The following is a 24,872-nucleotide window of genomic DNA, read 5'->3' as shown; positions in this document are numbered from 1 at the left end:
ATTGCACGAGAATGGAAAAGTGCCAGTTGATGATGTGCTGAGGACCAACTGAAATTGAGTGGTTCCCTGGTGGTCCTTGCCCCTCCCAGACTTTGGGAAAACAGATTTAACCATCTCATCGTGGGGTGGTTTTCACCATTAGGAGCCCTTCCGTCCTAGAATGTGAGCACTTGGCAAGTAGTGACTGTGCATGCCCAGCCTCTGCCCAGGTGTGTGGCACTGAGCTGAGAAAAGCAACCAACACTTAGAAACTCAAAACTTTAATCAGAGAACCAACACGCAAACATGAGGTCGGGCGTTTCTACACTGGCCCGCAGAACACAGGTCACTAGTTACATAGATGCCCCCCCGCCTCCCCCCACACACAATGGCTGCCAACTTTCTACAAGACCTCTGACCTCTATCTGTGGTGTCAAAACTCTTGGTTGAACACACTTATCAAGTTGAGTTTCCGCCCCTGCCCTGCCCTGCCCCTTAGGTATCTATCAGGCCTGTTGCCCAGATACAACAGGTGGGGAGTTGGACGTTTCCACCATTTGAAAACCAGTACACTCCCCACTGTGGTGTGAACGGTCAGCCAACAAGGTCCCAGTTTCAACGACAAAACCAACCAGCACAACTCAAGGTGCAAGGTTTGAAAATCCTAAGGGCCCAGAGCACATACTCCTGAACTTTTTTTAGCACCAAAAATATGAAAGAATATTAAAAGTGTCAAGAGTCCAATGTCTTTGTAAGATTGTGCTTCAGCAAAGAGGTGACTGGGTCACTTAGCTGGTGGGACACAAAAGCTCAGGGCCGAGGAGGTGCCATCAAGAGAGCTGGCAGTGTGGTTCCCTGCGGTGAGACTCAGCCGTAGAACAAGCCTGGCCAAGGTGAGCAGTGAACTCTGGGGCTCCAACAGGAAGGACTGTGTCCTCACTGGGCTCGCCAACAATCCTCAGGGGAATTGCTGTCATATAAGAGAATGTGGTATTTTAAGACGTCACTTGGCAATGGAAACGAGGCCATCCATTTCCCTTTGATTCTAGAAGCTTCAAGGCAAGGGCAGGGATTACCGTATTGGTGTTCCCCACCCTGGAGCCTAGGGAAGCGCCTGGTGAGTGGCCACCTTGGACAACTGGTAAAGGAGGAACATTCCAGCAGTCTTTTCTGTGCATCAGTTTTTGCTACCAAGCACATCTTCTGTATAAATGGTGTGAACTGTGTGGAGACAGCAACATCCAAAGCAGCTTTCCTAACTGAATCCAGCTGTTTACGGTATTCACTCTCACGATAAACTGGGTCTCATCATTTAACCAACAACTTTAAGTAGGAGGAGATTATGGGAAGGGGTGGCATGTGGATATGGGAGGGGGTCCTTTTGAGTGAGAGGTTTGGGAGGTTAGGAGTGGAAAGTTCCTGCCATGCAATGTTAGTTTACGTGTTCTTCTTGGCTTTTTGTGGGTTAAGAAAGTACTAGGACAGGGCTTCCCTGGTGGTGCAGTGGCTAAGAATCCACCTGCCAATGCAGGGGATGCAGGTTCGAGCCCTGGTCCAGGAAGATCCCACATGCCGCGGAGCAACTAAGCCCGTGCACCACAACTACTGAGCCTGCGCTCTAGAGCCCGTGAGCCACAACTACTGAGCCTGTGTGCCACAACTACTGAAGCCTGCGTGCCTAAAGCCCATGCTCCACAACAAGAGAAGTCACCGCAGTGAGAAGCCTGTGCATCGCAACAAGGAGTAGCCTCCACTCGCCGCAACCAGAGGAGAGCCCGTGTGCAGCAACGAAGACACAATGCAGCCCAAAAAATAAATAAATAAAATAATTTAAAAAGAAAGAAAGTACTAGGACAGAGCTGAGAGATGGAGGGAAGAAAAATGCTAGGCTTTTTTTTTTTTTTTTTTTTTTAAGAGCAAAGTGCTGGGGTTTTGGATCCAACGAAGCCAAGGATATTTTGGTGGAAAACTTTAAAAATAAAAGGCATGCACATTATTAGTAATAAGGTTAACTGCAGTGAAATAAAGATAGAGGGTTGCTTAATTTTCTCTTCCTTTTAATGTAAAAGTGTATATTTGTTATATCTGATGCGTGTTTGTAGCTCACACTTGGTGAGTACTCACTATGTGCTGGGCACTTAGTTCTAAAGTGCTTCACATCTCTTTATCCTCACAACAGCCCTATGAAGTAGGTAGCTATTATTTTGCCCACCTTACAGATGAGGACACTGAAGCCCAGAAAGGTTCCATGACTTTCCCTAGGTCACTTAGGTGGCAGATGGAAGAGCTGGGATTTAACTCAGCAGACTGGCTCCAGTCTAACTCTGACTTCAAAAGCTCCACAGCTTCTCAATGTTTGTGTTTTCATTGTTTTAATGAAACTCATGTGTGCAAATTTTCTAATCAATCTTTATTAATAAAGAGATTTATTACTCTTGGGGGGGAGGGGCTTACACTGGGATGGTTTCAACTTTAGGCCTCGGATGAACACATTCTCAGATGTCTGGGATCCTGCTGCCACCCAGCAGCCATGGGCAGAATTGCTACCTGCTACTTTGGAGTGTGAACTCACTGATGTCGGCTAAGACCTAAGCAGCAGCACAAGGCTTTCTGACAATGTGGACACTGACGTGGTTTCTCCTTGGTGTGAATTCTCTGATGCTGACTGAGATGGGCTCTAAGGCCAAAGGCTTTCCCACACACATCGCAAGCATAAGGCTTCTCCCCAGTGTGAGTTCTCTGATGCTGCATCAGATTTGCTTTCTGGGTGAAGGCTTTCCCACATTCGGCACACACAAAAGGCTTCTCTCCACTGTGAACTCTCTGATGCTTAGAAAGGCAGGAGCTCTGGTTGAAGGCTTTCCCGCATTCCTGACAAACGTAAGGCTTTTCTCCAGTATGAATCCTCCGGTGTCGGATGAGTGCAGCACCCAGGCTGAAGGTTTTCCCACAGTCGCCACATTCGTAGGGTTTCTCACCTGTGTGAACTCTCTGATGCTTAGAAAAGCACGAGCTCTGGCTGAAGGCTTTCCCGCATTCCTGACAAACGTAAGGCTTTTCTCCAGTGTGAATCCTCCGGTGTCGGATGAGTTGAGCACCCAGGTTGAAAGTTTTCCCACAGTCACCACATTCATAGGGCTTCTCACCTGTGTGAATTCTCTGATGCTTGGAAAGGCACGAGCTCTGCTGTGATGTTTTCCCGCATTCATTTTGCTCAAAGGGCTTCTTTCCTGCCTGAGTTCCCTGATGCTGAACAAGGTGGTTACTGTAGGCAAAGACTTCGTCACACTTGTTAGGTTTAAAGGGCTCCTCTGCAGTTTGGATTAACTGATGTTCTGAGAGACATGCACTTTGGCTGAAGGTCTTTCCACTTTTGTTACATTGAAAGGGGTGCTCACTCTTATGGGTGGACTGATGTTTGGCAAGGGAGGCACTATGAACGAAGGCCTTCCCGCAGTCCCTACATTCATACGGCCTCACTCCAGAGTGGATCCTCTGGTGGCGGATGAGCTGTGAACTTTGGCTAAAGGCCTTCCCACACTGGTTACACTCAAAGGGCTTCACCCTGGCATGAATCCGCTCATGCTGAGTCAGGTATTTGCTGCAGCTAAAGGTTTTCTCACATTTGTTACACTTAAAGCGCTTCTCACTGACCCTTGGAGGCTCTCTGTGCTCTGGGTTCTCATTCAAGATCTTCCTGCTCTCGTCGAGTCCTTGTTTTTCTCTGGTGTGAATGCTCTGGTGGCAAGTTAGGGTAGAGTGGCAAATGAAGCGCTCACCACACTCCTGACATTCGTAGGGGGTTTCTACCGCGTGGATTTTCTGGTGCTGAACAAGGTGTTCATTGTGGCTGAAGGTCTCCTTGCATTCTGCACAGCTGTAGGGCTTTTCTATGGCGTGAATGGATAGGTGTCGATTTAGGTGGGAGGGCCGGGTGAAACTCTTGATGCATTGGTGGCACTTGTGGGGCCTGTAGCCCGTGTGAACCCTCTGGTGTTCATTAAGGTGAGTGTTCCGGTAAAAGGCTTTCCCACATGTGTTGCATTCGTAAGGCTTCTCGCCCCTGTGAACCCTCTGGTGGGTCTTTAAGGTCAGGATATGACTGAAGCGTTTCCCACACTCGTCGCACTTATAAGGTTTTTCTCCAGTGTGAACAGACTGGTGTTTGACAAGCAAGGAGCTTCGCCTGAAGGCCTTCCCGCACTCCTGACACACAGCGGTCTTTTCTGCAGCATGAATTTTCTGATGTTGGAGGAGGTATTTGTTAAAGTTGAAGATTGCCTTGCATCTGGCACATTCGTAGAGTTTCCGAGTGTGAGTTTTCTGATACCGGGTGAGATGAAAGGTTTGGCTGAAACTCTCACCATATTCATTACATTTGTCGGATTTGCCACCTGGGGGTGGTTTGTGACACTCAACAGGCTGTGAGTCTTGACCTGCTGGACCATCACTGTCTTGACTCTTACATGGTTCTTCTTCACTGTGAATGTTCTGATGCCACAGGAGGTATGTATTCTGACTAGAAGTCTTCCCACACTTGTTACCCACATAGGATTTGGAGCCTGTGTGAGACACTGGCTGCACAAAAAGGCAAGAACTCTGGTTGACATCTTTCTCATTCTCTTGAGGCACAGTGGGGTCCTCCCTAGTGTGAAGAATCCAGTGCTGGATCAGATGGTAGCTCTGGCTGAAGCTCTTCTCACACTGACCACATTTATAAGGTTTCTCCCCTCCCTGGATGTTATCCTGCTGGCTCTGGTCTGAGTAGCACCCAAAGTCATTCCCACTTTCCTGAGACTTAGCGGGTGTCAGGCTCCTTTCAGGAAGATCAGGAGTCACAGAACCTGCTCCTGGGAAAGGGAGGGACTTGGGACCAAGGCCTCTCTTGAGTTTGTGGCTCTCGAGTTCGTGGCTCTTGCATTCTGTGGGACTTTCCTTGCTGGTAACAATATCGGACTTCAAAAGACTTTCCGGATCTCCAAGCAAACTATCTAACCAGCTCTGATCTATGTAGGCTTCTTCCAGATGGGAGTTCCAGAGGCCATCCTTGGAAAACATCTCAGTAATCTCCTGGAAGATTCCTTCATCCAAGAAGTCCTGTGGCAGAGGAGAGGTCTTGGCCTCAGCAGTGTCTGAAAGAGAGGGCAAGAGCAAATGTCTCCTGTGCCCTGGGGGTTAAAGACGGGAGCTGAACGCTGAGAGCAGACAAAAGGGAGAACAGGTGATGGGTCCTGAGTCAGGCCTATCTGGCAAGGAGATGAAGGAGACGGGGCCAGAGTGGTGATCCAGCTGGAACTGGCATCACAGGAAACAGAGCCCATTTCCAGGAGGATTAAGAGGGAAGCTGGGCAACCTCGAGGGTTCCACAGAGAAGTGGAGGCTCTCAGTGGATACTCTCCACCATCACCCCCATCAGCTAAGGCCCACTTCCTAGAGAAGTGCACTCAATGGAAAAGAGGTATAAATGATAACAATGCAATATGATTGTTACCACGTGGTTATCATTGTAACCACATCCAAAGGTGGTTTGCACATGGTTACACATGCTTGGAACCAGCCTGGATGTTAAGGTGGCAGAAACAGAAATCTACTATTGCAGGAGCCTGGGCCTATGTGAAAACACCTGTGTGCTCAACGGGAGGCTACAGAAGGTCCATGTTCACAAGCTCACGAGAGGTGAGCAGAGAATAGAGCTCCAGGCTGACGGCTGGGGTGCAGGCTGAGACTGAGCCATGCAGCCTCCACTCCGTGGCCTCTGGTTCAGGGGTCCTTCTCCTCATGTTAACAGCCTAACAATGAGAAAAGCCTCCAGTGCCCCAGGCAGGGCCCTGCCTCTGCTTTTTCCTCCTGGGGATGTCTCAACCAGTGTTAACACCTGGGAATCCTCACTGCTTGACTGGATCCCCTGGAGAAACCGTGGCCTGGAAGAGGGCAGACCGAAGGCTCTTGGCAGCATTTAGGCCCAGGCTTGAGTTACTAACAGATGGGCCATCTGCTAGGCCCTGTGGACCAGGAAGGAAGGATGGGCCTGAATGAAAGGGCGGTGAAACAGGTAGACAGGGGGTCCACAGTGCTCAAGGGGCACAAGGCAAGAAGGTGGAGAGACCAACTCAGGGAATGGAAGGCCAACCCCTGCTGAGTCTGGAAGGATGTGGAGGGGACAGAGGAAGGGCAACAGGACAACCATGTGCTGAACACAGAGGCAGGCAGAGATAAGGCATGCTGGGTGAGGGTCCTGGACCTAAAGCCAGTGCAAGGCAGAGTGAAGCCCGGAAGCAGGGAATCAAGCTGTCTGGGTAGACAAACTGGGTGGGATGGAGGTCCAAAGATGGAGGGCCCACAAAGGGCCACACCCCACGACCCCTCCACCCTCCTGCTCGCTGGGTGCTGGTGGGCCCTCTCTGCCCACTCACCAGGGCCTGTTGACTCTGGGCTTCCTTTCGCCAGGGCCGCCAGCTCTTCCCCATCATCTGGATGGGAGGTCAGGTTGGGTCTGGGGGAATCTGAAGGGAGAGAAAAGCATTGTCACCAACCAGATGACAGCAGCATGGAGGGTCATCCAGCCACTGAGTGGGAACTTCCCAGCTCTCCTGACTATTCAGCACCTTATCCAGCGCACGGCTCCCAAGGACCAGATGCAGCACTGGGTGACTCCAGGAACGCCTGCCCTACAGGGTTCCCAGTCCAGTGGAGGAGAGGGACCTGGACAGTCACAATCCAGAATGATCAGAGCTGTGACAACTGGGCCTGGGAACACAAAGGATCTGTAACAGCTCTTGAGGAATGAGCAGAGTGGCCAGGGAGAGGCAGGTACTTCCTCGGTCATCTGAGATTCATTCATTCACCCATGGACCACACACGGCCAGAGGCCTCCGTGGGCTAGGCCCCGTGAAGTGTGTTGGGGTCCCAGAGCTCAATCCCGCACTCTACCCCCCTGCAAACTTTCTCAAGGAAGGGAGCACAGAGTTGTAATCCCTGGGGAAATGTGCTACAGTGGGGAGAAAGCCACTGCTAACTTCAAAGATGAGAGGTCATGAGCCCAGCAAGTAGGCTTCATCTTTTAGCTGAAAGAGGGCAAGGAAAGAGATTCTCCCCTACAGCCTCCAGAAGGAACCAGCCATGCCCACACCTGGATTTCAGCCAAGGCAGACCCACTTCAAACTTCTGACCTCCATGGGGCTTCCCTGGTGGCGCAGTGGTTAAGAATCCGCCTGCCAATGCAGGGGACACAGGTTCGAGCCCTGGTCTGGGAAGATCCCACATGCCACGGAGCAACTAAGCCCGTGCGCCACAACTACTGAGCCTGCGTGCCACAACTACTGAAGCCCACGCACCTAGAGCCCGTACTCTGCAACAAGAGAAGCCACTGCAGTGAGAAGGCCACGCACCACAACGAAGAGTAGCCCCACTCGCTGCAACTAGAGAAAGCCCGTGCTCAGCAATGAAGACCCAACTCAGCCAAAAATAAAATAAAACAAATAAATTAAAAACAACCACAAAAACCAAAAAACTTCTGACCTCCAGAACCATCAGTCAGTGTGTGCTGTTTTCAGCCACATTTGTGGCATCTGCAAGAGCGCCATAGCAAACGATTACACCACTCATATATATAGACACACAAACGTGTGCCAGGGAGTCAAGGGAAACACATTTCTACCATGGATTGTAATTTAAAAATTGCAGACACTGAGATTTGACCTCCCACAAGCTGCTTCTGTAGCGTACATTGAGCAGTTTAGAGAAAATCTGCCCCAATGCAATAAAATTACATGAAATGATATTTTTCAGTGTGTAATCCTTTTTTTCCTTTTTAAAAATCTTTTGGAATAAATTATTTTTTCTGCTTTTGGAAAAGAAAGAAGCAAGGAACTTGAGAAGGGGAAATGAGCTGATCAGGATGAGGTGACATGGACGAAGAGCAGCACAGGCTCCACCTAGTGTCTCAGCCCTGCCGCTCCCTCCCTGGGTGACACTGCTGTTCACAGCCCAGGGAGAACGGTTAGCGCCGCAGGCTGCCTGCTCTCCTTGGAAAGGCCTGCTCGCAAGGCTGGCCCTTGGCTGGTGTTTGGGAACCTGGATTTCGGGAGTGGGGGGTTCCAGCATTCCCTAACCAATAAGAGGGGCTCCCTGTGCCCAAATGCCTGCTTCCCTTCGGGGGGTCTAGGATTTGGGTACGTGGCAGGCAGAGGGTGCCTATGCGACCAGCCCCTGGTAAAGAACCTGGGTGCTGGGTCTCTAATGAGCATCCTCGTAGACATTTCATATGTGTTGGCGCACCTGGTCGCTGGGGGAATTAAGCAATGGCCGTGAGTAGGACCATTCGCTGAGTCCCAAGAGTCCTCCTAGTCAATCACCAAATGTCGGGGTGCTCCTGGGGACTCCCACAGAGCTGGGAAGGTGAATTCCCCTCTCTGAACCTCGATTTCAGGAGGATCAAGAAAACAGGGAGCCAGACTTCCTTGCACAGTGACTGGAAGATGGGAGGAGAGGACTGTAAGCGCTTGCCCAGCACAAGACCCAGCTCCTGACACAGCGGCTCTTGCTGCTCACTCATCTATTCGTTGAGCCCCCAAAGCGGGTACTGTCCGTTCCGGACACGGGGGCTCCACCAGGGAGCAGCACGAGTCCCTGTCCGCAGGAAGCTCCCATCCTAGCAGAGGGAGACAGACCATAAAATGAGCGGTCAGAACATGAAGGAGCAGTGGGCAAGCCGGGCAGGGGAAAAGCAGGGAGTGCTCATGGGGTTGCAGTTTGTCTTAAAAAGGGGAAGCCCCATGGTGGTGCAGTGGTTAAGAATCCGCCTGCTAAAGTGGGATCCCAATGTCGGCTCTTCCCGGACCAGGGATCGAACCTGGTCCGGGAAGATCCCACATGCCATGGAGCAACTGAGCCTGTGCGCCACAACCACTGAGCCCGCGAGACACAACTACTGAGCCCACGTGCCACAACTACTGAAGCCCACGCACCTAGAACCCATGCTCTGCAACAAGAGAAGTCACCACGATGAGAAGCCTGTACAGCGCAACAAAGAGTAGCCCCCACTCGCCGCAACTAGAGAAAGCCCGCGCATAGCAACAAAGTCCCAACACAGCCAGAAATAATTTTTTTTTTTTAAGGGAAAAAAGAAAAAAGGGGAAGCCCTGAGTCAGGGAGGGGACAGAGAACAGCAAATGCAAAGATCCCTAAGTGTCAGCTGGAGGAATTCTTCTACTATGATAACAGGAAAGGCAGGGGCCAGATCAGGGTTTCTCAACCTGGGCACTACTGCCATTTGGGGTCAGATAATCCCTGCATTCTGGGATATGTGGCAGCACCTCTGGGTTCCACCTACTGGATTCCAGGAGCACACCCACCACTGCCAACTGGTGACAATCAAAAAGGTCGCCAGGCGTTGCCAATGTTGCAGAATCGGCCAGCTGAGTACGCTGGTCTGAGGCGCTCAGGAGGCACGGGCCCCTTCCATGGGTGACAAGAGAGCCACGGGTGATCACCGAGCAGGGCAGTGACAGACCCCTGGGGCTGAGGTGGACACTCACTCAGCAGGAAGAGGTTCTGGTAGTTGTCCAGTGCTGTGTCCCAGAACAGGTCCCCCTGGTCCAGCCCCAGCTGCTCCCAGTCCTCCAAGGTGAAGTCCATGGCTACGTCCTCGAGGGTCGCAAATTCCTGGAATGCAACACACTGTCAGTGATGACTGCGGGGCTGGGGTCAGGGAGGGGCCAACGGCTTACTCAGCACCCCCAGCCCCCCATGCCCCAGGCCTTTGGCAAAAGTCGTCTTGTGAGAACCTTCAGATGCAAGACACTGGGCATCCCCGTATTTTCTAGGAAAGGACAGGAGTCTTGAAGAGGAGACGTGAGGTTCCTTCAAGGTCACAGAGGTGGGTCTGCCTGATCCTGACATCCATCTACCTTGGCTTTTGTTTTTTTCAGTGTTTGTTCAAGATTTTAAGTTTTTTTAATTAAAAAAATTTTTTTTAATTATAGTTGATTTACAATGTTATGTTAATTTCTGCTGTACAGCAAAGAGATTCAGTTATACATATACATTCTTTTTCACATTCTTTTCCCTTAAGGTTTATCACAGGATACTGAATATAGTTCCCTGTAGGGCCTTGTTGTTTATCCATTCTATATATAATAGTTTGCATCTGCTAATCCCAAACTCCCAATCCTTCCCTCCCCCACCCCCTCCCACTTGGCAACCACAAGTCTGTTCTGTGTCTGTGAGCCTGTTTCTGTTTCATTTACTCATTCCACAAACACCTTGAGGAACTTCCCTGGTGGCGCAGTGGATAAGACTCCGCACTCCCAGTGCAGGGGGCCCAGGTTCCATCCCTGGTCAGGGAACTAGATCCCACATGCGTGCCACAACTAAGGAGCTGCCAAGCAGCAGCTAAGGAGCCCATCTGCCACAACTCAGACCCAGCGCAAACAAATAAATATTAAAATACAAACAAACAAACAAAAAACATCTTGAGGCTTCCTGTGTGCCAAACCGGTGATGGTCCCTGGGGACCCAGAGATGAGTCCCAATCAGTACTTGTACCCGTGGAGCGCCAAGTCTGGTGGGGCTGACAGATATAGTCAGGGACACCCCATCCGGGTGGATTTGTGCTACAGCTGAGGCAGCAGGGGTGATATGGGAGACCAGAGCGGGGAGGAGCTGACGCTGCCCAGGGAAAGTGGGGGGAATGAGCTGGGTCTTGAAGGTTGTGGAAGACTCACCAGCCAGAGATGGTGGGCGGGGTATATTCTAGCAGAGGGAGGAGCCTGACCAAAGGCGGGAAGCTGGAAAGTACAGAGTAACATTTTACCACCAGGCCAAGGAGGGAGTACGGCCTGTGTGGGGACACGGAGAAGACAGTGTGGAGGGGGGCAGGACCCAGGTCACGCAGGGATGGGCTCAGAAACCTGGATTTTATCCTATAGGCAATAAGGATTCCTGGAAGGATACTGAGCAGGAGAGCGACAGTGTGAGGGCTTTTCTTTAAGAAGATCGAGCTGGGGGACTTCCCTGGTGGTGCAGTGGTTAAGAATCCACCTGCCAATGCAGGGGACACGGGTTCAAGCCCTGGTCTGGGAAGATCCCACATGCCGCGGAGCCCGCAAGCCCCAACTACTGAAGCCTGCGCACCTAGAGCCCATGCTCTGCAACAAAGAAAGGCCACCGCTATGAGAAGGCCGCGCACCGCATCGAAGAGTAGCCCCCGCTCGCTGCAACTAGAGAAAGCCTGCGCACAGCAACGAAGACCCAACGCAGCCAAAAATAAATAAATTAATTAATTTTTAAAAAAAAGATCGAGTTGGGGACCATGATAAGACAGTGAGCCAGAACAAGGCAGGCCAGCTGTGCAGCCTTTGGGGATGATGGGTTAGGATAGGGAGGGACCCTTGACTCACCTCAGTCATAGCCAATGCGGGCCCAGCAGCCGAGTCCTCCATTAAGCTCCCCCTCCTGGGAGAAAGTGTCCCTTCCTCCTAGGGCTGACTCTGGCCACGCTGGAGGAGCCCCCAAAACTTCCAGAAGCAGGAGGAGGAGTCAGAACATAAGTCTCCCTGCAGGAACCACAACAATTCTATTTACTGAAACCACCCAGCCCCACGTTCCTCCTGTGCTTCAGAGCCCTCAAGGCCACTTCACAACCCTTCTTGGCACTCACAGTCAGTAAATACAGCCAGTAAATACCCACTTGGGAGAGGTGGAGATTCAGATCTATCACCTTGGCGGAACCTTCTGTCTTGCTCCCCACTGTGTGCACAGTGCCTGGCACACAGTAGGGATTTTTAAAATATTTGTTGACAGAACACATGTGTCTCTAACTGAACCCCTGGGACGATGCTTCTGATATTTCTGATTCTCATCTCTAAGACTTGAGTCCAGGTGAGCCTCCAAGACTGTTGATGTTTCTTCAACCTTTTTTTTTAAACCATGACCCACAGTAACACAGACAATATATACCATGACTACTCATTTGCATACATAACTGAACAAAAGCTTCATGAAACAATACTTCATCTTACAAAGTAGGATGGACTGGGATGTTTACCATTCTGGTTGTTTTTATTTTACTTCATTAAAAAAAATTATGGTCACTGCCCCCCGAGTTATTTTCATCACCCATAGTATGCAAAACACTGTACCACTGGTGTGGCCACTGTGTATTTCCTAAGTAGCATATACCTGTGGGGTGTCAAAAGCATTCCATATCATGAATCAGCAACGACACAGGTCCACAATTCTTAAGTCTCTGGGGCCGGGTATGCTTTGAATTCAGAAATTTTCAGATTTTAAGAAGATAATCCAGGGGCTTCCCTGGTGGCGCAGTAGTTGGCAGTCCGCTTGCCGATGCAGGGGACACGGGTTCGTGCCCTGGTCCAGGAAGATCCCACATGCCGTGGAGCGGCTGGGCCCGTAAGCCATGGCCGCTGAGCCTGCGCGTCCGGAGTCTGTGCTCCGCCACAACAGTGAGAGACCCGCGTACCGCAAAAAATAAATAAATAAATAAAGAGCTATGGGTATTCGTTTAAAAAAAAAAAAAAAAGATAATCCAGGGACTTCCCTGGCTGTCCAATGGTTAAGACTTCACCTTCCAATGCAGGGGGTGTGGGTTCGATCCCTGGTTGGGGAGCTAAGATCCCACATGCCTCATGGCCAAAAAATCAAAACATAAAACGGAAGGAATATGGTAACAAATTCAATAAAAACTTTAAAAAATGGTCCACATCCAAAAAAAAAACTCTTAAAAAAAAAAAAGGTGATCCACCATATATATGGTGTATTTCATTAGAATCCCAATGCAGTGGGGTCGGGGGAGGGCGCTGGCGGGAGCATTTCATAATTGAATACTTTGATATTTCTAGAACAGAGGTATCAATATTCACTCTAGGTAGGATAAGTAAAAGTAATAAATCACAGCAGTTCTAATCAGTTGCGGGCACCAAATCCATGGAAAATAATGTTTGGTTTTCAGAGCTTTCTAGATTTTGTGACTGCAGATAAGGGAATGTGGTAGACCTATAATAAGTGCTAACATTTTACCCATCGAGGATTTCCCTCACAACAGAGGTTAAGCCGTGACTTTTTAGTATAATTTGATCCACAGATTTTTAAAATTTTATTTTATTGAAGTAAAGTTGATTTACAATATTGTGTTAGTTTCTGGTATACAGCAAAGTGATTCCGTTATTTATATATATATGTACATACAGTATATGTGTGTATATATATATATATTCTTTTTCATATTCTTTTCTATTATGGTTTACTACAGGATATTGAATGTAGTTCCCTATGCTACATAGTAGGACCTTGTTGTTTATTCAGTCTATATATAATAGTTTGCATCTGCTAATCCCAAGCTCCCAATCTGTCCCTCCCCCAGCCCCCCTCCCCCTTGGCAACCAGAAGTCTGTTCGCTATGTCCAATCCACAGATGTTTTTTGTTTTGGGGTGTTTTTTTTTTGCGGTACGTGGGCCTCTCACTGTTGTGGCCTCTCCCGTTTTGGAGCACAGGCTCCGGATGCGCAGGTTCAGCGGCCATGGCTCACGGGCCCAGCCGCCCCGCGGCATGTGGGATCTTCCCGGACCAGGGCACGAACCCGTGTCCCCTGCATCGGCAGGCGGACTCTCAACCACTGCGCCACCAGGGAAGCCCCACAGGTGTTTTATCTGGCCTGAGTTGGCACTGTTTTGACAGAAAATTCTTTTAAATAATCCCAAACTTAAAAGCTGGGAGATTTCACCTAAAGACTTGATTTCCAGCTTCTGAAAAATCCTAGGATTTGGCCACATGGGGTCTGCATTCCCATGAAGCTAGTTTGTTGGAGGCCGTTTAGAGCTACCCCCGCACCCCGCTTTAGATGGGGTGAGCCCTCCCAGATGCCCCACAGCCTTCACCCAGACCTCTTCTCTCCTTTTCCTTATCTGCCTGACGCTCATAGACATCTGAGTTTGAGAACTCTACGTACAGTTTCCAGATCCCGTTCTGTCCACATCTCATACACTCTCAGCCCTGGGAGGGAAGAAACTGGAGCCCTGATGCGAAGCTCAAGGTCACCCAGCCTGTCATAATAACTTGAGACAAATAGGACTGGAAAACCTTAGGTCCTGGAGTCAGGGAATCTTGCCTCTTCCTGGTGTGGGACCATGGCCAGATCATTCACCCTTTCTGTGCCTGTTTCTTCATGTACAAAATAGGGCAGATACAACTCATCCACAATCTCTTGTCTACAATTCTGAAAACGTAAGGCTCTGAAAACCAGAACTTTATTCAAAAATTGGCAGCCAATCTGAACCCGAATTGCCATAGGCTATGTATATTCTTTATTCCCCTTTAGTGTGGGTATTCATGCCTTTTCCGGCAGAAATACTCGATTTCCAAGAATTGCCCCAGATCTCGCTTGGGGGTGTTGCCTAGTTATGAAACATGCACCCTACTAACTCTCTAAATTCTGAAAAATTCTGATTCCCGAGATGATCCTGGTGGCTGCGGAGCTGACAAGAGAAAATGCGAGGACAGAGCGGCGCCTGGCACACAGATAGCGCCCAAATAAATGGTAAATATCTTGACTTTCTAAGGAACTGCCATTCATTCATCCCTCAAGATCCGACTCAGCTCTGCCAAAGACTTCAGGCAACTCACCCCCCTCCTTCAGCCTCAGTTTCCTCACCCAAGAATAAAATAAAATAGAATCGATCCTCTCTGGGCTGCCGGTGAGAGTTGGAAACCACTTCAGCAAGATCCTGGCTTGTAACTCTGAACAAGGGCTCAAGACTCCACCTAGATACCCACAGCCCAAGGCGACTCGCCCAGTGCCGAAGTCTCCCCAAAAGCATTCCGTCACCTCTCGTCTTCAGCGATCCCAGCCCCGGCGTCTCCTCACCTCGAGACTGCGGTCAGCCAGGTTAAAAGACTCGACCCCAAACGGGTGGGAGCCGGAGACCCAACTGCTCGGACACACGCCTCCCCACAGCCACTTCCGTTACCGGGAGAATCTCTTCAGAGCTACTCCCCACCCAGGATCCTCCGCGCCAGCCCCAGGACCCCGTTTCCCAGAGAGCTATGCGGACGCCTTTTCTTGTCTTCCCATCTCCACCCTCTTCTTCGTCCTTAGAGGCCCCGCTGAGCACACTGGGAAATAGAGTAGAAAGAGACTCGGCATCAGGTGGCATCTGGGTATTGTAGTCCAGCTTTTGAAGGACAACCTAGTCAGTCTTCGTAGTTCATCCCTCCTTACGATTGGCTCCACGTTGGCATATGCGCAATAGAACCAGGAAGCGTTCCACAGAATGTGGAATGGGGTTGGGCGATGAGGGAAAATCCCTCCCCCAGCCCTGAGTCAGAGGGCTGGTCTGCCGCGAAGGTGCCTGGGAAATGGAGTTCCCAGAAAGGCACAGCCCGCGGGCAAGCCGGAGGTCTGCGTAGGCTGCGCGGCCGCAGTCCTTCCGCGAGGGAGAGGGTGCGCGCGCAGCGCCTTCCGCCCAAGCGGAAGTTTTCGCGGGGCAACTGAGAAGGTGAGTCGCAGTTTCCCTGGCGGGTCCGAGGGTCTGGCCGCAAATATATGTCTCCCCGCTCCGCTCACCAAATCTAGAGGTGAGGGGAAGGAGAAGCGGAGCAGGGGGAGGTCTCCTGATACCCTAGCCAGAGTTCGGTCGTGGTGCCTGTGACGTGAGCGCGACTCTTTGTGGGAGGCGGAGCCCCTGGGAACGGGCGTCGGGGGTCGGGATGAAAGAAGCTTCTGGTCTCCGAAATAACCTGCCGGCTCCAAGTGTCCCCAGCTTCTTCGGGCTCTTGGTGATAGGCGTGGCTACGACGGAGACGGGCAGAGCTAATGGGGAGTTCGACAGACGCCCCGCCGTGGTACTACGTCATCCCTGGTTTCCGCGGAGGACGGGGCCGAGGCGTATCCCGTCACCTAGGTGATTAGCCCTCCTGCCCTAAGTTAGAGTCTAATCTTTAGCTCTTCCACGAGGGGCACAGTATTTAACACATAGCAGATGTTCAGTAAATGTTTGTTGAGTAAGTAAAGAAAATGGGTGAATGAATGATAAAGACTGGCCTGAGTGTTGGAGCCTTGGCTCTGAGTCCTGAGCTAGCCATATGACCTTGGACCGGTGACTTCAACACTGAGACTTCCTTGTTTCTTCCATATATATTTATTGAATGTTTAGTATAGCTGTACTTCCACGTGACGTATTAAACAGTTGCTTACTTATTTATTAAACTTGTCTTCCCCCACTAGAATGAGCTTTGTCGGGTCAGGAGCCTTGTTTGTTTCCTTTGCTGCTGTATCCCCAGTAGTAGGCACATATTAGGAGTTCAGTGAATAATTTTTGTTTGTTTGTTTGTTTGTTTGTTTTTTTGCGCTACGCGGGCCTCTCACTGTTGTGGCCTCTCCCGTTGCGGAGCACAGGCTCTGGACGCACAGGCTCAGCGGCCATGGCTCACGGGCCCAGCCACTCCGCGGCATGTGGGACCCTGCATCGGCAGGCGGACTCTCAACCACTGCGCCACCAGGGAAGCCCAGTGAATAATTATTGAGCGAATGAGTGAATGAACAAACTTAGCACATGTTGGCTGCATAGCCAATGCTCAATAAACATTAACCATTATCTTTTTAAAAAATAAATATTTATTTATTTATTTGCCTGCATTGGGTCTTCGTTGCTGCGCGCAGGCTTTCTCTGTGGCGAGCAGGGGCTACTCTTCTTTGAGGTGCGCGGGCTTCTCATTGGGTGGCTTCTTTTGTTGCGGATCAGAGGGTCTAGGCGCGCGGGCTTCAGTAGTTGTGGCACGTGGGCTCAGTAGTTGTGGTTTGTGGGCTCTAGAGCACAGTCTCAGTAGTTGCAGCGCATGGGCTTAGCTGCTCCGTGGCATGTGGGATCTTCCCGGACCAGGGCTCGAACCCATGTCCCCTGCATTGGCAGGCGGATTCTTAATCACTGCGCCACCAGGGAAGTCCCAACCGTTATCTTTTACTTATGTGCAGCAAACCTGAGTCAGCCTCTCCACCTCTTTTCACTTACAGGACACAGTTAAGATGGAGTTTCCAGCCCAGTGAGTCTGAGGGCCAGACCGTGACCCCATAAAGGTACCATCCCCTGGGACATATGCCCCTTAAGTCCTATTCCCCACCAACAGCCTGCTCCTGCTGCATCTCCTGTGTGTTACTGCTCGCAGACTTCACTCCCAGGAGAAAGGTTATCAGCGGCGTGGCAGTGGTCCAGGCGCTTACCCATTCCTAAAAGCCGTCTTTATCCGACGGCACTTGGCACCTGGGGAAATTCCACTGAAACCGCCTCAAATTTTCAAACTTTTATTTACATAAGTAACCTAGCACAGTCTTGAGTGTATTAGTCAGACTAGGCTAGACCATGCTGCAGTAACAATTGACCCCCAAATCTCAGTAGCTTAACCCAGACACCAGTTTCTCACTAATACAAAGTCTGGAGCAACTCTCCAGGGTAGCTGTCCTCTAGACAGTTTTGATCTTGTGGCTCCAACATCACACAAGGGTTTCTGGTTTGTCATGGCCTGAAGGGAGAAGTGATGGTGACTCTTCTAGCTTAAAAAAATGCTCACCAGTATTTATATCTTCGAAAAGCTAGAGATGTCCATTTAAATGTTATTACCAGGAAAGCAAATGACTAAGTCACACGACCAATCAGGATTACAACCTTCTTAGAGGCTAAAGAACACTTGGCGGCAGTTTTGAAATCATATGTCTTACACAACTTGTGTAAAATAACAGAAAGGCAGTTTTATGCCACAGCGTGGTTTGTGCTCTTCTGCAGGCCAAGGGGAAGAGGAACCCTTTTCTCCTCTGGTTGAGATTTCTTTCATGGGCTGTTTGGACGGCCTGTGTGTTTCAAGGGCAAGCACTGGAATTCCATGAGTTAGCACCAAGAGGAAATGGAGAGACCTGAGAGGCTCAGAACTTAGGATATGGAAAGAGAAAAGGGAAGAATAGAAACGTTAACAAATGGAAGATGATAAGTGGGATACAGGGCATGATAGGGTAATAACAACCACTAACATAAAAGGCTTTCTGTGGGCCGGGCCCCTGTTCTTAGCAATTGATAGAAATGTATTGCAACATGCCCAGCAAGGAGCACATCTGGAATTCAAATCCAGGCAGCCTGGGACCAGAGCCTGTGATTTTAAGGACTCTACTGTTTGCATTCTCAACAGAAACCAGTCTTTACAGTGAATAAAGGAAAAGGTTTTAATTAGACTGAGCCAGACACAGAAAGATAAATATGGCATGATCTGACATATATGTGGAATCTAAAAAAAAATTGTCAAACTCATAGTAACAGTGAGTGGAACGGTACTTACCAGAGGCTGTGGGGGAAAAGAGATATTGATCAAAGGGTATAAACTTCCCATTATAAGATGAATAAATTCTGGAGACCTAATGTATAGCATGGCAGCTATAGTAAATAATAACTAATTGTATACTTGAAATTTTCTGAGAGAGTAGATCTCAAGTGTCCTTACCCCCCCCCACACACACACACAAATTGGAACTATAAGAGGTGATGGATATGTTAATTAGTTTGATTGTGGTGATCGTTTCAAATGTATACTGTTAACCAGACTTTCAGAAACGGAGACTGACTGAAATAAAGAGGGATTTATTTGGGGTTTGTTAGGACTGCAGCCCAGGAGACCCAGATTCAAGAAGTACTTGAGGGCATCCTAATAAAGAAATACATATATACGTATTACAATTAAAAAAAAAAAGAAGAAGCAACTTGAATTGTGTTCCACTGGACTACAAATGAAGGAAGCTTCTAAAGGCAAAAACTGCAAAGCCACAATTAGTTACATTAGTTGTTTATCAAGAATTATAATTAGATGATACAGCCACTATGGAGAACAGCATGGAGGTTCCTTAAAAAACTAAAAACAGAACTACCATACGACCCAGCAATCCCACTACTGGGCAAACCTGAGAAAACCATAATTCAAAAAGAGTCATGTACCACAATGTTCATTGCAGCACTATTTACAATAGCCAGAAATGAAATGGAAGCAACCAAAATGCCCATCGACAGGTGAATGGATAAAGAAGATGTGGCACATATATGCAATGGAATATTACTCAGCCATAAAAAGAAACAAAACTGAGTTATTTGTAGTGAGGTGGATGGACCTAGAGTCTGTCATACAGAGTGAAGTAAGTCAGAAAGAGAAAAACAAACACCGTCTGCTAACGCATATATATGGAATCTGAAAAAAAAAAAAATGGTTCTGAAGGGGCAGGACAGGAATAAAGATGCAGACGTAGAGAATGAAATTGAGGACACGGGGAGTGGGAAGGGTAAGCTGGGATGAAGAGAGTGGCATGGACATTTATACACTACCAAATCTAAAATAGATAGGTAGTGGGAAGCAGCCACATAGCACAGGGATACCAGCTTTGTGATCACCTAGAGAGGTGGGATAGGGAGGGTGGGAGGGAGACGCAAGAGGGAGGAAATACGGGGATATATGTATATGTATAGCTGATTCACTTTGTTATAAAGCAGAAACTAACACACCATTGTAAAGCAATTTTACCCCAATAAAGATGTTAAAAAAAAAAATCAAGCTGGCAAGAAGTAGGGTGTTTGTTAAGCAAGGATTGGTTGGGGTCAGAATGGTTGCATCTATACAAGGGGGAACAGCCCTGAGACACAAGGTTCCAGGAAGCAGATGTTGTTTTAAAAATGGCTGGTGTCCTTGGGTTAGGTATAGTTCACAGAAAGTTCAAGTTCTCAGTGTTGCAGGAAAGTCCTGAGACCAGATCCTCAGTGGCTGCCCAGTTCCATTTTTGTATGTCTGAACTATGATCACTCCATTATAATTTTAATGTGTCATATATATATATGGCAAATTAGAATTATTTATATATATATACATACACACATATATAAACAAGTTGTACACTTTAAATATAGACAGTTGTTATTTGTCAAAGATAAATAAGTGAAAGTAAAAAGAAAAGAACTTTGTCTTGGAAGGCAAAATGAAGTCACGAGCACAAGTTTATTTTGACTTCTATTTTGATATCCCAGCTTATAACTGGGACTGTACACTGAATCTTAGAATAAAAAACAAAATAATTTTGCTTTTTTCTTTTGCTATTTAAAGTATATTCATTGGAAATGCCTATTGCACTGTCATCCCTGTTGAGTTTCTCTGCTTCATTTATGAACTAGTTTCATCCTGCTCTTATGGGCTAAGTTGTATCCCACAAAAATTCATATTTTTAGGAAACTCTAACCCTGAGTATCTCAGAATGCGTCTGTATTTGGAGATAGGGCCTTTAAAGAGGTAATTAAAGCGAGGTCTTTAGGGTGGGCCTGCTGTGGTCTGAACATTTGTGTCCCTCCGCAAAATTCATATGTTGAAATGAAATGCCCAATGTGACGGTATTAGGAGGTGGGGCCTTTGGGATGTGGGTAGGTCGTAAGGGTGGAGCTCTCATGAATGGGATTAGTGCCCTTATAAAAGAGACCCAGAGAGCTCCCCAGCCCCTTCCTCCATGTGAGGACACAGGGTGAAATTGTCAGTCTGTAGCCCAGAAGAGGGCCTTTACCATAACCCAGCCACGGTGGCACCTTGATCTTGGACATCCCGGTCTCCAGAACTGTGAGAAATAAATTTCTGTTGATTGTAAGCCACCCAGTAGTCTGTGATATTTTATTATAGCCACTCAAACAGACTACGATGGGCCCTAGTCCAATAAGAAGAGGGGATTAGAACACAGATAGAGGGACAACCGTGTGAGGACACAGTGAGAAGGCAGCCATCTGCAAGTCAAGGACAGAGGCCTCAGAAGAAGCCAAACTTGCTGATACCTCGATCCCGGACTTCTGGCCTCCAAGATTGTGAGAAAATAAATTCCTGTTGTTTAAGCCACCTAGTCCATGGTATTGAGTTGTGGCTGCCCAAGCAAATGAATACACCTGCTGTATCCTCATTTGTTGTAGGCTCTATGTGTAATTTTGCCTTTGATTTTTTTAAAGTATTAGGAAGTATTGCAGAAATACACAAGGCTTAGAGGATAACGTAGTGAACACCCGTTACCCCTCTAAGTTAGTCAGGATAGGGTAGGATGTGCTGCAGTAACAAGTAAACCCTGAAATCTTAGTGGCTTAATACAATGTAAGTTTATTTGCGCATCATGAGATTGTGACATGGACCAGGCAGCCCTGCTTCATCTTGTACCTATGCCATCTGGAGTATGGACCATCTGGGCCATCCCTGCAGAGGATGGGTGGACAGAGGAGGTACTTGGGCTCTTAACTGCCTCAGCCTGGAAGTGACTTCCATTCACACCCCATTGGCCAGAAGTAGCCAAAACTAGTGGCCCCAATCTCACTGCAGAGGATCCTGGGAAGTGAAGGGGAGGATGTGGATATCTGGTGAGCACTAATGGTCTCTACCTTCCCCATAACATGATTCAAGAAATGAGCATCACAATTACAGCTGAAGATCCTCAATGCTTCCGTGATTGGAGCAGTTCTGCAGAACTTTTATTGACCTCAAGCCATTCTCATATCTTTTGTGAGCGCTGCAGTTTCACTCTGCATTTGTTCTGCTTTGTACCTGCCCTGGGCCATTAGGGAGAGACAGGTGGCTAGAGGCTGGACACGGGGCGAGAACTCACTTTCCCGCCCCCCCTTGGCCACACCATGCGGCACGCGGGATCTTAGTTCCCTGACCAGGGATCAGACCCATGCCCCCTGCAGTGGAAGTGCAGAGTCTTAACCTCTGGACTGCCAGGAAGTCCCTGAGAACTCATTTTACAAGTGGCCACTTTCTGGGAATTCCCTGGCGGTCCAGTGGTTAGGATGCTGCACTTCCACTGCAGGGGGGCACAGGTTCGATCCCTGGCCAGGGAACTAAGATCGCACGTGCCGTGCAGTGCAGCCAAAAAAGAAAAAAAAAAGAAGTGGCCACTTTCTGAGAGAGGGTATTCCAGGTATGATAACTTTTCTTCTTTCTGTAATCTCATCATCATGGGGAACTCAGGTGACTACTCGTCGGCAGTGGATTAAGTTTTCTTCCAGCTTCCTGTCCCCCGACCCCACTTCTGTTTTCTAGCATGATCTCCTGTCCAGACTGTGGCAAAGATGTTGAAGCAACTTTCAAATTCTGCCCCTACTGCGGAAAACCTCTGCCTACAGAGGAGCACGAGGGGTCCCAGACCTTTGTCAATCCGTCTATGTCATCCTCCCAAGGTAAGAACCGGGGCTTTATGCTTCTCCCTTTAGGAGGGGTGATGTGTATGCGTGCGTGTGTGCATTTGGGAAGGAAGGACAGACACCTTTGCAGTCTGCCTGACCCTGCATGGATACCGGAGAAGTCCAGAGCTCAGGTTCTCCCTATACAGAGTTTCTTGGCGTTTTATCGGGCTCGTGGCTCTGAAGTTGACAACTCATGCATTTCTGTCTCCAGCTTGGACTCTTCCCCTGAAATCTACATTCATATATATCAGACTCCCTGCTTGACATCTATTGGATGTCCCATAAGTGTCTCCGCATGCCCAGAACTAAGCTCCTGATATGACTGCCACCCCCCACCTGCCCCTTCCATAGACTATCCCATCGAGGTAACAGCAGTTCAGCTTATTCAGCTTCTCAGACCATGGAGTCATCCTCAAGTCCTCTTTCTCTCCCACCCCATGACTGCAGCCCTCCAGCAGATCTCATCATCTCTCCCTTTAAAAGTCAATGCCAAGGACTTCCCTGATGGCACAGTGGTTAAGAATCCACCTGCCAATGCAGGGGACACAGGTTCGATCCCTGGTCCGGGAAGATCCCACATGCCACGGAGCAACTAAGCCCGTGTGCCACAACTACTGAGCCTGTGCTCTAGAGCCCACAAGCCACAACTCCTGAGACCATGTGCCACAACTACTGAAGGCTTTGCGCCTAGAGCCCCGTGCTCTGCAACAAGAGAAGCCAGTGCAATGAGAAGCCCGTGCACCACAATGAAGAGTAGCCCCCACTCGCCTCAACTAGAGAAAGCCTGTGAGCAGCAACGAAGACCCAATGCAGCCAAAAATAAATAAGTAAATTTATTTTTTAAAAAACTCAATGCTGAATTGGACCACTTCCTGCCACCACCCTGATCCATCTCACCCTCACCTCACCAATATTGTAGAAGCTTTCTTCCCCTGGTCTCCCTGCTTCTTCTCTGTTCCCTGCAGCTCTCTTCAAGTGGCAGCCTGATGGACCCTGTTAAAACAAAGTCAGACCCTGTCATTCCCCTGCTCACTACCTTCCCAGGTTAAGCCTGACATGATCAGGTCCCTGTTGTCTCTCAGAGCTCATCTCCTAACCCTGGACCTCTAAGCTGTTGCACTTGCTGTTCTCTCTCTCTGGGTGGTTCTTCCCTCATCTGGTGCATGACCCCCCTCTCACTTTCTTCAGGTCTTTATGCAATTGTTGCCTGCTCAGAGAGGCCTTCCCTGACACCTCTAATTAAATTGCATCCTCCTACATGTGACAGCCCCTGTCCCCTGCCCCTGCTTTATCTTGCCTTTCAGTACTTGTAAGTATCAACTGGATTAAATATATTATTTTACTCATTTATATTGCTCCTCATCTTGAAGCTCTGTAAGGATAGGAGTTTATTGTGGTTTGTAAGCTCTGTTGTTTGCACAGCATCCAGGACTGTGCCTGATACAGAGTTGGGTGCTGAGAAATCTTATTGATTGGTTGACTGAATGAATGAAATATCAGCAGTAGGTCCCAGCCAATGGAAAGCCCAAGCACAGATCCTACATTGGTAAATCGAAGTGGATTTGCTTATCTGAAGGCCACAGAAGGAAGTTGGCATACGTGGCAGAAAGTTCAGCAACGTTCGTTTTATCATTTAGGAGTGTGTTTGGCTGCAAGTAACAGAAAACACTACTTCAAGAGTTTAAACAAATGAGGTTTGTTTTTCTTTCTAACAAAAAGTCTGGAGGGGACAGTTCAGTGTACGGATGGTGTCCCCATGATGCCGTAAGGGACCCAGGCTCCTCCTGTCTTTCTCCTCATCCTTAGTGTATGGTTTTGGTTCCCATTCTCATTTTATATTGGAGTAGAGTTGATTTACAATGTTGTGTTAGTTTCAGGTGTACAGCAAAGTAATTCAGTTATACATATACATATCCGTTCTTTTTCAGATTCTTTTCCCATATAGGTTATTACAGAATATTGAGTAGCATTCCCTGTGCTGTACAGTAGGTCCTTGTTAATTATCTATTTTATATATAGTGATGTGTATGTTCATCCCAAACTCCTAATTTATCCCTCCCCGACACATTTCCCCTTTGGTAACCGTAAGTTTGTTTTTGAAGACTGTGAGTCTGTTTCTGTTTTGTAAATAAGTTCATTTGTATCATGTTTTTATATAAATTTATTTATTTTTGGCTGTGTTGGGTCTTCGTTGCTGCACACGGGCTTTCTCTAGTTGCGGTGAGTGGGGGCTACTCTTCCTGTGGTGTGCGGGCTTCTCATTGGCTTGTCTTGTGGAGCTCGGGCTCTAGGCGTGCAGGCTTCGGTAGTTGTGGCACACGGCTCAGTAGTTGTGGCTCGCGGGCTCTAGAGCGCAGGCTCAGTAGTTGTGGCACACGGGCTTAGTTGCTCCGCGGCATGTGGGATCTTCCCGGACCAGGGCTTGAACCCGTGTCCCCTGCATTGGCAGGTGGATTCTTAACCACTGCACCACCAGGGAAGTCCTGTATCATTTTTTTTTAGATTCCACATGTGTGATATCATGTGATATTTGTTTTTCTCTGTCTGACTTACTTCATTTAGTATGATAATCTCTAGGTCCATCCATCAGAGCCTGAGTCCTTAACCCCAGCCTTCGCTAATGCCAGCCTTGGGCCTCACTCATTGTTCATTCA

General features: G+C 48.6%; 2 protein-coding genes across 12 annotated transcripts in view; one reads left to right on the top strand and one right to left on the bottom strand.

Moving 5' to 3' along the window:
- Positions 1 to 2,423: 2,423 nt before the first annotated feature.
- On the bottom strand, positions 2,424 to 14,977 carry ZNF473 (zinc finger protein 473). Of its 2 annotated transcripts, none has more exons than XM_079908106.1 (5): positions 14,862 to 14,977; positions 11,379 to 11,534; positions 9,516 to 9,642; positions 6,393 to 6,482; positions 2,424 to 5,111 (listed from the first exon to the last, which is right to left on the bottom strand). In XM_079908106.1, exons 2-5 carry the CDS (start codon positions 11,418 to 11,420, stop codon positions 2,548 to 2,550), a joined length of 2,823 nt encoding a protein of 940 aa, XP_079764232.1. In that variant the 5' UTR covers positions 11,421 to 11,534; positions 14,862 to 14,977; the 3' UTR covers positions 2,424 to 2,547. The 2 variants fall into 2 exon arrangements, with proteins under 2 accessions (XP_079764232.1, XP_079764233.1); XM_079908107.1 differs by lacking the exon at positions 14,862 to 14,977 and adding an exon at positions 14,823 to 14,858.
- Positions 14,978 to 15,341: 364 nt separating this feature from the next.
- Positions 15,342 to 24,872, top strand: part of VRK3 (VRK serine/threonine kinase 3) — a 69,665-nt gene continuing 60,134 nt past the window's right edge. For 4 of the 10 annotated variants that reach the window (XM_079908368.1, XM_079908365.1, XM_079908364.1 and 1 more), the window contains exons 1-3: positions 15,475 to 15,571; positions 17,007 to 17,069; positions 22,076 to 22,212. In XM_079908368.1, coding sequence (XP_079764494.1) covers positions 22,077 to 22,212 — 136 coding nt within the window. In that variant the 5' untranslated portion in view covers positions 15,475 to 15,571; positions 17,007 to 17,069; position 22,076. Of the gene's footprint in view, positions 15,572 to 15,684; positions 15,898 to 17,006; positions 17,070 to 22,075; positions 22,213 to 24,872 lie in introns of those variants that run through there. The other 6 variants (XM_079908361.1, XM_079908363.1, XM_079908367.1 and 3 more) reach the window with 6 other exon arrangements.

Source organism: Stenella coeruleoalba, assembly GCF_951394435.1.
Source record: "Stenella coeruleoalba genome assembly, chromosome: 20".
NCBI classification, from domain to species: Eukaryota; Metazoa; Chordata; class Mammalia; order Artiodactyla; family Delphinidae; genus Stenella; species Stenella coeruleoalba.
The sequence above is the reverse complement of the archived record's forward strand: the minus strand, read 5'-3'. Positions and strand labels throughout refer to the sequence as shown.